At 36.3% G+C, this 14,121-nt stretch overlaps 1 protein-coding gene across 3 annotated transcripts; it reads left to right on the plus strand.

The window, feature by feature from the left end:
* The first annotated feature begins 1,626 nt into the window (after window positions 1-1,626).
* On the plus strand, window positions 1,627-13,872 carry LOC132273752 (uncharacterized). Of its 3 annotated transcripts, none has more exons than XM_059774801.1 (5): window positions 1,627-1,711; window positions 8,965-9,068; window positions 9,148-9,295; window positions 9,387-9,454; window positions 13,524-13,872. In XM_059774801.1, the coding sequence occupies exons 1-4, from the start codon at window positions 1,693-1,695 to the stop codon at window positions 9,422-9,424; spliced, it is 309 nt and encodes a 102-aa protein (XP_059630784.1). In that variant the 5' UTR covers window positions 1,627-1,692; the 3' UTR covers window positions 9,425-9,454; window positions 13,524-13,872. The 3 variants fall into 3 exon arrangements, with proteins under 3 accessions (XP_059630784.1, XP_059630783.1, XP_059630782.1); XM_059774800.1 differs by lacking the exon at window positions 13,524-13,872 and adding an exon at window positions 10,448-10,786; XM_059774799.1 differs by lacking the exon at window positions 13,524-13,872 and having other exon boundaries at window positions 9,387-9,630.
* Window positions 13,873-14,121: the final 249 nt, after the last annotated feature.

Raw genomic sequence — 14,121 nt, forward strand, 5'->3', positions numbered from 1 at the left:
CAATTATGCCAAGGAAAAATAAAAAAGTCAGCAATTTCCGACGTGGCAGGTTATTACTGGTTGAAGCGATGCGGAATGGTGGAGTGCCACAAAAGTTAAATAGGACCCAATTGCACGACAAACATCCCCACAACAAGGGTAAAGTGCAAATAACCCCCCTGAACTATGGGGAAATTTGCAACTAACCCCCTGAACTACCAAAAATGCAAAAAACCCCTCAAACTATACAAAAAAGTTGCAGATCACCCCATCCGGTGACCGGCCGTCCAAAAATGAGCGCGTGATTCACACGCGACAGACAAACTAATTTTTTTGGACAATAATGCCCTTCTATATATGAAAATACCAAATTATCCTATAACCACCACCACCGTCGTCTACGACCACCACCACCTTCTGCAACCACCAACATAACCACCACCACCGTCCGCAACCACCAACATAACCACCACGAAACCCTCCTGAACTCATGCCAAAACACACCGTTAAACGAAATCAAACCCACCACCATCACTACCACCTCCATCGGCATCTCAACGGCACACCACCAAACCCAATCGAACCAGTACACAAACCCACAGCCACCACCCCAATCCCGCCACCACCATCACCCGTCATCACCAACCACAGCCTAACCTTCTCTCCATCAAACCCATCACACACCGTGAAACCAAACCCCCACTAACCCACTGCCATCACCCCCTTCAATCACAATCTCTGGTTCTCCCTCGGGAACGAAGGCGGTATGGAACTGCTACTCGGTGGCGTCGAATTCCGGTCTGATAGCGGAGCACTAGTATGGGCGGCGATGGATCCGTATGCGAGCAACGAAGCTTTCAATTGCAGCAACGGCGATCTGTTCAAGTGGAAGCACTTGTGGAGAATGATTGCGGAGTAATTTGGGGTCGATGAAAACGAGAAGTGGGTGACCGTCCCGATCGGAACAGGGAGGTTGGTGGATGAGGCGAAGCTCGGCCGCTGTGCAGCTAAGCCGCAACCAGCCCATCGCCGCGAGTTAACCATGGCCGAACCAGCCCATTGCCGTTCAGCCCACCTTGCTCGCCGGTCCTCTCCACCATCCGAGCTCGTTCCAGCTGTCACCGCAAGAGACGGTGGCGGGGCAGGCGCAGGAGATGACGGCAGCGAGATCCCAGCGGCGACGAGGATGATTTGGGTTTTGACGCGTCGACTCCGCATCGTCACCATAATCGCCGACTTACCTCCTCTTCCGTCACCATAATCGCCGCCGCCGCCACCATCTTTTTCCTTCATTTTCTTCATGATTCAATCTCCAGCCTGATGCTTCTCTCTCTCTTCAATCTCCAATGTTATATATATATATATAAACACATATATATAAATTCAGAAACACACCAGAAATATATATATATATATATATATATATATATATATATATATGTTTATTTATTATTTTATTTCTTTATATATATATATATAATAATAAGGGCAATTCAGACTTTTTATTTTTCCGGTTAAGTCGGTCACCGGAATGGACTGAAATACAACAAATTCATAGTTTAGGGGGTTTTTTTTAGTTTAGGGGGGTTAGTTGCAATTTGTCAATAGTACAGGGGGGTTATTTGCACTTTACCCCCACAACAATAAAAAGGGTGGGATGGAGTCGATAGACTCTTCGAAGAGCCGAGAGAAGAAGACCCTGGAAGAGCTCCCATGGCTTACGTCGAAAGAGGTACATTCTCTCTCTACATTCAGCCTGATTTTCTATCTCTACAATTCAGTCTGATTTTCTATCTCAAGAACTGTCTGTATGATCTCGATATCTATCGCTCTTTACATGCTCTGGATTCTTTGAAATTAGTGTTTCATCTCGTTCGATTGTTCAATATCTTTTAGGGATTTCTCTACATTATTGTTTGAAAACGGTTGTTATTGCAATCACTTTTTGAATTTTCAATCGCTAATTGTTGTTGTAATTGAGATTTTGTGCTGAGTGGTCCTAAGCTCCTGAATTTTTTTGGTTCTACTTACGATTTTTATTGTAGTATTTATTGGGATTCATTTTACTTAATTGAATTCTATTAGTCTTGATTGTCGTTCTTAAATTGAGGGATGGGTTAATTATTTTCCTGCTAATTTTAAAATTGTAAGAAATGGGTCACAAACTCACAATGATTCAAAATCAGATTTAATATTACATTGTTTCATCCAAGTAAATATATATATATATATTTTTATTTGGTTGTAGTTACATATACGGTATTTTTGGGTTAAAACTGTAGTCTCAGAAATTAGTGGCCCAATCTTGATTTACACCTGATGGGCTCAACAGAAGCTTCTGATACCAATATGTTGGGCAGCAACGAAACCTATGACACCAATCTGTTGTGCAGAAGTGACCCAAACAAATATACACACAACGATGGCAAATCTTAATAACAGAAAGATATGAATAAAGATGAAAAGAAACACACACCACAAGACAAGATTTATACGTGGTTCACCCTCACAAATAGGGTTACGTCCACACACAGGCGATGATGATCCGTATCATTATACAGAAGAAGATTACAAATTGAAGAACGTTTTGGTTCTTCTAGACAATAATCCCTCTTCTCACAATCAAACGTCACCCACCAAACGAAGAAAAACTCACTGAAGGCTCTCAAGAAAAATCCCCAATAATTATATGGTTTACATAAAGAAGAAAACCCACCCAAAGACAAACTTCAATTATCTCTCTTGAAGATTGCACACAAAAGGATTTCTTCACACAAAAAACCAATAGAACTTATTATGACTCTACCCTCTTAATTAGAATCTCTTTGTGGGATCTCTAAAGCATCTTTTCGGGATCTCTAAAGCATCTTATCGGGATCTCTATCTTTTACTGCAAGTTATGACTAATTTATAGGCCAAAGTTGCCGCCTTTGGATACCTGACTTGTCCCTGGCACAAAGCAATTCATTCCTTATCAATTGCTTTCCTTAAAGTTTGCTTATTTCCTTATCAAACCCTTAGCTTGAGCATTAGGCCATCCACACGGCCATATAATTGACCACCACAATTGTATCATTCAAATGAAATTCTTCCAAAATCCCAACAATCTCCACCTTGGCAAAATATATCCACCTTGACACAAATGATAAAGCACCACCATAAAGAGACTTTCTCCACCACAACATGAGTAATAATCATAAAAAAATGCCATCATCATCGCCATCGAAAAAATTGTTGAAGAATTTTAGTTAAGTTTGAGTCCTCCTCAAACGTAACCCTTGGGATCTCCTTCTTTAACCCAAACACGTCTTACGCAGCCACAAACATGCCTCCAATATTCTTGTAAAACTCTAAATACTTATCAAAAGCATCCTCAGAAACTCTAAGTTTGACATCTCCTCTGGCAACCTTCGCCAACTGCCCACAAACTGTCGATTGGTAATGAAAAGTCATCTTCTCACCCTTGTGGAGAATAGGACGTCCCTGACTTTCCCTCGCATCACTAATGTGATCAACTACTTGTTTCCCACGCATTTTAATAGCACTCAAATGGGCTATGTTATTCTCACCAAGATTGTTACAAGTTATCACCACATCTGTCCTCATGGGTCTGCCTCCTTGTAAGGACTGCTGCAATTTCTGTTACCATCTGAAAACGGATTTCATTCACCCATAACGTTGCGTAGCTCCCTCATAACCCTTTTGAGAACTAAGATCGTCTATCTTCTCTGTAACTCCTTTTCCAAGACCCAAATGCAGATTTCTGCTCACTGTAGAAGACCCCATAATAGCTCCATTTGTTACTGTATTCCCTTAGAGAATATACAAGTTTCCCACCTTGATTCCTTGTAACACCACAAGAGAACCCATCACGACCCACATAACCCCACCCTCTGTTACAACCTTGTAACCTTCGCTGTCTAGCACACCTACTGAAATAAGGCTCTTTTTCAGATCAAGTACATGTCGCACACCTGACAATGTTCTTACGAACCCATTTTGCATTTTCCATTTCCTAAAATTTTGAAGGCTTTTCCATCAACTGTCAAAATAAAACCACATTTCACCTATTTGTAGAAGGAGAAAAAATCCCTATTGGGACATAGATGAACATAACAACCCGAATTAAGAATCCAACTGCCATTAAATGACATACTTGAACATAAGGGTCCTATGAGAACATAATCATCATATTCTGAATCACTTGTTGTAGCAACTACCACAAAAGCTACCTCTTGAACCTTCTCTTTGCCATTCCCATTCTTTGCCTTCTATTTGAGACAATGCATAATGATGTGTCCTAACTTATGACAGTAGTAACATTTCTTGTCCTTGTAATTCCTTGATTTGGACCTAGAGTTATTTGAATCTGTGCCTCGATTTTCTGTCCTCCCCCTTGCAGCTAAGACTGTGGCCTCTCCGTCTCTGTCAATCTCGGACACTTTTCTCCGATTCTCATGAGAGAGAAGTGTTGATTTGACCCATCCAGGACTACGGTCTTCTTCCCATATAACATAGTAGTCACCAAGTGATTATACCTCGTGGGAAGAGAACCGAGACTTTGTCTTCGCCATCCATTTTTACCTCCATGTCTAATAGTTCCGAGAGAAGCCTATTAAACTCGTTGAGGCGGTCTTGCACCTTCATGCTGAAACGGTAGAACTTTTTCTTGAGATTGATCCGATTTGTAAGCGACTTTTCCAAATAGAGTTTTTCAAGCTTTTCCAAAATCTCCTTTGCTGACATCTCTGTCATCACGTTATGTTTGATCTCCTTTGACAAACACAATCGGATCGTGGAACAAGCTTCCATAGAAAGTTTTTCCCATTCGTCTTTCTTCATTGGATCAGGATTATCATCCAAGGTTTTTATCAAACCTTCCTTAACAAGAATATCCTTCACTTCAACTTGCCACATCCCAAAGTTGTTCTTACCATCAAATTTCTCAACTTCATATCTTATGGATTTGGAGCCATCCCAAAAGACCCTAGTTTGCAACCTAGACTCTGATACCACTTGTTAGGCACAATGGAAGCTTCTGACACCAATCTGTTGTGCAACAACGGAAACCTCTGATACCAATCTATTGTGCAAAAGTGACCCAAACAAATATACACACAACGATGGCAAATCCTAATATCAGAAAGATATGAATAAAGATGAAAAGAAACACACACCACAAGACAAGATCTATACATGGTTCACCCTCACAAATAGGGTTACGTCCACAGGCGATGATGATCCGTATCACTATATAGAAGAAGATTACAAATTGAAGAACGTTTTGGTTCTTCCAAACAAGAATGACTCTTCTCACAATCAAACATCACCGACCAAAAAAAGCTCACCGACCGCTCCAAAAAAAAATCCCCAATAATTATATGGTTTACATAAAGAAGAAAACCCACCCAAAGACGAACTTTAAATATCTCTCTTGAAGATTGCTCAAAAAAGGATTTCTTCACACAAAAAACTAATATAACTTATTCTGACTTTACCCTCTTGATCAGAATATCTCTCCGGGATCTCTGAAGGATCTCAGCGGGATCTCTATCTTTTATTGCATGTTATGCCTAATTTATAGGCCAAAGTTGCCGCCTTTGGAATTTGGATACCTGACTTGTCGCTAGCACAAAGCAATTCATTCCTTATCAATTACTTTCCTTAAAGTTTGTTTATTGCCTTATCAAACTCTTAGCTTGCGCATTAAGCCATCCACACGGCCATATAATTGACCACCACAATTGTATCATTCAACCAATGAACTTCTGCCAATATCCCAACAACACCTTCCAGTAGGGTAGCAATAAGTTGGATAGCTTCATCCTTAGAAGCTTGGATCAAATCCAAACAATCTTAGCATACCCGAGTTGAATATATATTGTCAAGATTCAAATAACAAAAATTTATATGATTGGTATTGGCCATCAAAAAAACTCAATGAGCTGAGTATACTCAATGGACTGCTAACATTATGCCTTCAGATTGCCTCCTTCCTATTTAATTTAGGGATTTGCTGATTGTATATTGAGCCTTTTATTGAATTGAACAATACGAATTGCTAATCAATAGCCATATTTAAAACTTTGAAAGGAAAAGAAAAAAGAAAACAAAAGAAGGATTCAACTTGATTGTTGGGTAATTTATGTTTTGCCTGCAAAATTCGTTTTACTGGCTGCAATAATAAGGATGGAGATAGCATTGTAATTAGCCATGCATATTGAGGCTTATTTTTTGAGCCCTCAAGTTTGTCAACTCTACCTTTTGTATCCATTTTATTTTCTTTTACTTTTTCAACATACATTTCAATAACTTTTAGCTGCTTGTAAGCTTGTTCCTCCAAAGTAGCTGTTGGTGATGCTATTTGCATGTGTCCCGCTTTCACATTGTTAATGTTATGTATGCAAAATAATGCTTTTTAGAAATGTGATTACTTACTTATATGTTGTTTGGTGACTTTGGTCATTGATTGAAGATGAGAATTTTTGAAGAACATATTTCGGATTTTTAAACACCCAGGTCTTGAAGGTAGGGGTGGGACTTGGGTGGGCCTAACCCAAGTTCCGTCCGAAAATTTTACGAGCATGGGGTACTTAGACAATGGATTGGGACTGAGTTTAAATATTGGAGCCTGAGTTTATTTTAGGCAGTATTTGAGCAAATGTTTTACTAACCCGAACAACTCGAGGCACCCGAAATACAAGAAAAGTCTAATTTTTTATTATATTTTAAGGTTATACATTGTTTATGTAAAAAAAAGCTAAATTGTATGGTTTATAGTGCTGCAGGTATTAACCTAACTTTGACATGCTTGCCATAAATTGTTAAAGTAAAAATTTATAATAATTGAATTTTAGTTAAAGAAACATTCTTGTTACCAAAATGTTAAAAAACACAAATAGTTCACTTAAATATATTAGGTAATCTTATTTCTATTTTAAAATTTTGGAAACATGTTCTCAAAAGGCTCAATTTTTAGGAACAAAAAAAAGTTGTTTCTACTTATTTTTCACCAAAACACAGGAAGTATGTTCCCAACTTATACGCATGGGCAGACATCTTCGTTTATAGATCTCTCCTCACCCTTTTTAACTCGCTCCATTCTCTCTTCTTTTTCACGGTCTCTATGTGAAGACCCTTCTTCTTTCGCCTCTCATTCATGATCTTCTGCAACGAAGGACAACCCATAGATTGAGAAAGTAGATTTTTTATATGTCCTGCAGATTGCAGTTGGAAAAAATTATAAAGGCAGCCAAGCCCCAAACAATTTTCTATCTCCAAATTGCCTCTTCCCTCTTTCCCTCTCTAACTTTTTTCATGGAAGATACTGCTAGCATATCAAAATTCCAGCAATTCTTGTTCGTAGTTTCAGTTCATAATAATAGGCTAAGCAATATCACAGTCTAATGGAACAAATTTGAAGAGATCCTCCTCGCAATGGCCTCATCCAGGATTCTAATTTCCTTCTCTCCTGTTCGCTTCAATTCCCATATATTGAATTAATACTCTTTGAAATCTCATATATATGAAAATTTTCAGAATTCGATATTACATTCTGCAAATTTTTCCAGAAAGACATATACATATATATACATACCATACATATATATGTATATATATAGAACTAGAGGTAGGTAGAGAGAGATCGAGAGTAACGTTCTTTTGGAGGTAGGCCATGAGCTGGTCGGTACTCTTCAAATTCAAACCACCTCCATTTCTTGTCTTATTGTTTTCATTCTTCATTACTTAATACTGCCTGCCTTATTTAATTCAAGAAACCCTTGGGTTCTAGAACTCTATTGTTATTATTTTATGCGAGGAGTGTATTATATGCACTATTATTATTTTTTAAATGATTTTATATGAGTAAATTTTTATTTTTCATTTTTTATTGCTAAAAGCTTTAAAAAATCAAAACAATGGATTGGGTCCTCATTATTTACCAAATATGTTACTGATTTACTGTTTATAAATTCAAGAAACAAATGAATGTTACCAAACATTGAACAATTTTAAAAAACTACAAAAGAACTAGAAAATAAGAAACACAAAAACGTAAACGTTATCAAACGACCCCATAAGATTGAGTTCTTTCAAAATTATATTCTCACAAGTTTTAATCACCCGAAGTCTCAAAAACAAGAGATGATTGGTTTTATTTCATGTCATGTGTATATAGTTACATACTTCAACATTTTATTTTTTGTAATGTTTATTATCAATAGGTTATTAAAACTTTGGATGACCTGAGAAACCCAAAAACCCATGAAACCTCCGCGGTATGGCGTGAGTTGAGATGCAATGGGTTTCTTGGGACTTTGGCTTGTCGCGGGCTGAGGTGCTAGAACCTTGGGTCTAGCGTGGGCTAACCCCTTGGCCCCTGCCCAAGTCCCACCCCTACTTGAAGGAGTTTGAGAGTAGGTTTTAGTGTCTTCTCAATTCTGCTTTTTAAAATGAGTTGGCTGCAAATATTTTCTACATCGATTAAAGGGATGTCTAAAAGCTTTAGCGGTGTAGCTTTAATATTTATTCCCTATATCCTCTAACACCACATTACCCTAGACATCTGAGCTTTTAGAGTGTGTGTAACTTTATTATTTATATTCTCCAACACCCTATTACCCCTATTATCTGTTTGTTCACCGTTAACAAGGTTTATAGATCAATATATATTATCAACAATTACCTAGGGTGTTGCCTCTTGATACACGTGTATGCTCAATTGGTTGCAATTTGCAAGGGAGGGGCAGTGAAGGTGCCAGACTTGATTAATATTTCAGACAAGATAATAGATTACACGACTATGTTGCATTCTTATCTTTGTGTGACAAATATAAATGCGCGGTGTTCGGGGAATTGTTGAGCAATATGTTCTTTTTTTCAATATACCTGTCATGCAAAATATGATGTCATTCACTGACTTTATTCAGCAGTGCTAATTTCCTCTTGTGAACTGGTATTGATTAATATTATTTGTTTCCTTAGGTGTTGTGAAGTCCCAGCGATCTATATGGAGGTTGAGAACAATCACTGATTTCTTCTGGGCTATCGTTAACTTCATTGGCGTATTTTTTGCAACAATGTTTTCGGTAATTTTGAGTTTCCATATTTTAAATCCTCACTTGCTTTTAGTTAAATACTTAATTCCTATGCATTTAATTATTTCAGATGGAAAAATCGGATGATTACAAAAAAGGCTCAGGTTCTGGCAAGAAATGGGATGATGGCGGTTCAGGAGGTCCTGGAAGAGGTCCATATGGTGGTGGTCCACGTGGGCCACCTCGTGGATTAGACAATGTTCGAGGAATTGACCATAGTAAGTTGCTAATTTCTTTATAGATTTTCTGTTTCTAATGTTTGTTTTTCAAATTATATATAATTAAAAATTTCTTGCACTAAACTTATAGGTTCTCTTCCTGCCTGTGGCTCCTGCTGTGGAGGCTAAAGAGCTGGAGCCTGGAGATACCTCTGTCATGTATGGCTGAGTCTGTTGAATGCTTTTTTATGTGAATAATCTACAAATAGAATTGTGGAATGCATGTTTAACACAAACATTAAAAAAGGAAAAAGGAACTGTCATTTATTAGATATATTGAGCGTGTGACTTTCACATATATTTTAGTGTTCTCTTGAACTTTTTCTTTGCTTCTACTCATTAAATTTCTTCTTCAGTTTGTCTGTCTTAGTGGTAAGAATGAAGGGTCTGTTGTTCTCTGAGATGTCTACCCGTTTAATCACAAATTAGCAGTTGAAATTGCTGTGTACATGACAGTTGTCTTAGTCTCGCGCAACTCCCATACCCTAGTTCGTAAAACCCAGAGGGTTTTCATTAATACTCTTTTCTGAAAGCTTGCAATTTTATAGCCACTGCTGAGTTTGAGATTTTTTATTTATTTATTTATTTTTTAATTATTATTATTATTATTTTATTGTTGTTGAACATGGTTCAGAAGCTTGATATTACATTGAATGTTTACTTGCCCATATTGACGTCGGTAGTGCATTTGCCTCATCTGTTCATGGAAGTTGTTCAGCTGAGACTGGAAAAGTATGTATATTTATATATATGTATGTACATGAGTAGCAAAAAACCATGTCTAGTCAACTTTCATTGTACTGTGCCCGCCAAAGAGCAACTCTTCTCAAAATCTCACTCAGTAGGTGCTGAGTTGGAATCCCATTACGGAGGATCCCACTACAGTTGGAATCCCATTCTATGTAAGGATTCTTGTGGTTTTGGAGGATCCAGCTACAGGAGAACTAGGACCGGAGATTTCTCCCCTCTTTTCCAACGAACTCTTGGGTCTTGGTCTTGAGAACACTGGTTTTAAGAATGAGTGATTGCCCTTCTCCAACAAGTGAATGAGTGATTGCCCTTCTCCAACAAATGAATATAAGCGACAAGAAATGAAGTCTAATTTTAGGATGACTGACACTTCTAATCCGTTTCATAGAATGTCTTTTTCAGGAGTTAAAGGAAATGCATCTCAGGTACATCAATTAGCAGGCACGAGAGGATTAATGTCTAGGATCCCCAAGGACAGACGAAAGATTTTCTGGACCCTTAAGAGTTATTTGTTTCAATTGACTTTGGATGATTACCATAGGTTACACAATTATATCTTGAGAGTAAAAGGTTATTTATTTCATTAGGTCATATCTATTATATGTTACCATTTAATTAGTCGGTGATGCATATCATTAATATTGAAGAAAGATTGAAGTATTTTTTGGTCTAGCTTCGGTGGTGTCCTGTGGTTATAGGACCTAGGGTTGGAAGTTTCCTTTCTAACTGGGACAATATCCTCATTTGTAGTGATCCATGATCAGAAGCATGCCTTCCTTGGCCGTTTGATTTTGATCAGAACAGTTTTTTATTGATTTTGATCAGAACAGTTTTTATATATTTTGGTAAGTGAAAGAAGGAAAACAGAGTACTAGGCACGGCTACATATTGAGAACACGCCATCCTATATTTTCTATTTAAATATCTTATTGACTATAAATAGAGAACTGCCATTGAGAGCTCATCATGACAAGTGTCATGTACTTTCCATATTTAACTACAAAATTGAAAAATATAATAAATTATTTATTTTATTTTTTATATATCTCAAAAAATTTGTACCAATCCAATAATATAATAGGGACAGCTCAGCTAATGACTCTTGTTGTCTTGATAGCAATACTCAAATAACAAATAAAAAATATTTGAAGCGTAGAGAAAACCACCTCAATGGTATTCACACAAAACATAGAGAAATGTTAAATAACCTGGGTACCTATTATGTAGTATTCAGCGACCAATAAATATTCATTATTTTCCTAAATACTTTATCTACTATAATCGAGTCCTACTCTAGTCGTATTGTACTAAAAACAGTCCTTTCGGATATTTTATGATAACGTAATCCAAACGAAAAGTCGATTTGTAGCATAAAATGGGGAGAGTGAGCAGAAACTCATCCGAGTCCTGTTAGTTTGCTGAATCAAGGGGGGTAATTATGATGTCTCACATTGCTTAGAGGAAGAAGTTGTTGAGACATATATGTGTAGATATTTTTTAACTGTATAGACGTCTTTTAAGAAAAATAGTTAGTGTTATCCAAGAATTAACTCTAGAGTGGGTGAATTGAGTCAATGACTAATTTTTGCAATTTATAGATTTATAATTTCTAATCAACATTTTAAGCAATTATGCAATAATCAAGATATGAAAGTAAATAATTAATAGTACAATTATAAAAGAGATTAGGGAAGAGAAATTGCAAACAATGACTTAGCGATTTTAGCGAGGTTCGGAAACTTTACTCTTTGGCTTAAGACCCCTCTTGAGACTTCCTAGTCCACTGTGGCTTTTCCTTACGAGTGGAGAGCAAACATTTACATGAAGTAAGACCTTGTTTCTTTTCTTTGCTAAGAGAACAAACTTCTCCTAGTCTTTCTTTGGATCACACCAACCCGGTGGGTCAAACCAACCCTTTACAATTGATTGTAATAAGAACAATGAAGTAAAAGAAATCTCTCAAAGATAGATGGACAAATTTCAGCTCACAATTAGAGTATATATGAATATATATTAAACTCAATACTCTATGAATGAGAGAAGATGATATAAGTGAAGAACAAAAACTCTTATATACTTAATAGAATCTCTCAAGAGTATAATGAGGAAAAACTCTATGAAGATTCGAACAAGAACAAAAATCATTTTAATCATTAATTGAATCTCTCAAGTTTTATATATGAGTAATATGAATGAGAGAGGATGAGAAAATGAAGAACAAAAGCTCTTTTAATGCATTCTAATGTTTCTCATATAAGTTTACAATGTAAATAAGGAAGTACCCCCCCATTTGGATTTAATAAAAAATATAAGAAAATTGAAATCCAACTAAATTAATATGTGAAAATTCAGTTTTAGTACAAATTGGGATTCCCGAGAGTTTTGGTAAATCTTGATTCTCCGTGTAGGACAATGTAAAATGGATAATAAATTCTCATAAAATCACATTAGGCTATTTGAAGTGTAAGGAGTAATTACCGGGAAAAATTATCTTGAAAAAATATTTACTTTAAAAATTCATTTTTCACACTTAGCCAAAAACTTAGTTTTTCATGAGGCGTATATAAGGGTCCTATAGTCTGTTACCAAGTTATGGTAATAAAAGGTTTATAGATGAGTAATTAAGTTTTAAGCCTTAGACTCTACTTTTTAGAGACCAAAATAGATCATTTGATTGATGTGCATGGTCCTAGCATTTCTAGCTCAAGTGTTGAGTTCTTTCAAAGTTTATGTAAGCTTGAACTAACTCATTCTTTAGTAATGACTTTATATGTCAAATATATATGATGAAGTTCATAGCCTATTGTTAATGGATATAGGAACTCATGAATGATAATGATGATATGCATGATCCTATACAGATGAGCTTAAAATGGATTCATAAATACTTTGACATTGAGTCATAAACACTCACCATCTTATCTACCCCTTTCTTCATGCTTTGTCCATGATCGTATATATTTTGAGGTATTCTTGATTTTTTCCTTTATTTAAGTTACTTGCTTGTTCATTATTGTCTAAATTATCTTTGGATGGACTTTGCATTTAGTTCCTTACAACTTCATGTTTTCTTTATATCCATTGCTTTACTTGATGTGATCTTGAATAACGGAATACTTGAAATGATCTTTATAGCTTCATTGAGGTCATTCTTTGAATGTGAATAATCTATAGCACTCAAGGTAAACATTAATCCTTAAACAGCCCATTAATGGTTTTTATTCATCAAAACAACTAGACTGTCCTTGGATGAAATCCTTAAGGTCAGCAATCTCCCCTTTTTTGATAACGACAAAACATTGATGTATTCATAAGCAAGTGGAGTGGTATTTGAAAAATGACCCCCTATCAAACTGCATATAATGAACATAATGTCATAAAATAGCATGCTTGTTCTTTCTATATTCATTTTAGACATTTACATGCAATTAAGATCATTTTAAGCTTCAAGAGTGTTGACACCCATTTTGGTAATTAGGCTTGGACTACAATTAGCCTGATGAACAGTGACGTGGCAGAGGTTTTGGCCGTAAGAAGATACTGGGCTGAAGAAATAATGTAATAAGTTTGGGCTAGAAGACATTTTTACTCTACATGAACTGAACAATAGACTTGGACTGTGGTTGGGACAGCAATGATGTAGTTAGAAGAAGATTGAGTTTTGCATAGATTCTGTGCAAAAACGTTACAGATGGAATTGGATTGGATAAGTTGAAGTAACAAATAGATAGGAAGTGTAGTGATAATGTATACCAAGTGGTTTATTTATGTTTGTGTTTATCGATGGATTTAGATTTTGTTTGAAATTAGTAATTAGTTATTTGATAGAGTTTGATGTATTTAGAATGCTTATGCATAGGAGTTTGTTTTATGAATTATTCTATAAATAATGAAAGAGGCATGTTGAGATAGAGGCCCAGTACCATCAGAATCATTTTAATATTGTTATTGTTTTCTCAAGCCTTTCCTAGAATAACATCCTTACTATTTTTTCTCTATCTCTATCTCTCTCTCTCAATATCTCGTTCTATCTCTCTCTCTCTCTCAATCTTTCTCTCTATATTTCTTTCTATATC

The sequence above is a fragment of the Cornus florida genome, unplaced genomic scaffold (assembly GCF_030987335.1).
Source record: "Cornus florida cultivar Cherokee Brave unplaced genomic scaffold, ASM3098733v1 CherokeeBrave_3.0.0_Hap2_Chr09, whole genome shotgun sequence".
In the NCBI taxonomy this organism is placed as follows: domain Eukaryota; kingdom Viridiplantae; phylum Streptophyta; class Magnoliopsida; order Cornales; family Cornaceae; genus Cornus; species Cornus florida.

Coding starts and splice junctions, on each gene's coding strand:
- LOC132273752 (XM_059774801.1), top strand. Junction 9,069..9,147: donor TTTTTGCAACAATGTTTTCG/GTAATTTTGAGT, acceptor TAATTATTTCAG/ATGGAAAAATCGGATGATTA. Junction 9,296..9,386: donor TGTTCGAGGAATTGACCATA/GTAAGTTGCTAA, acceptor CTAAACTTATAG/GTTCTCTTCCTGCCTGTGGC.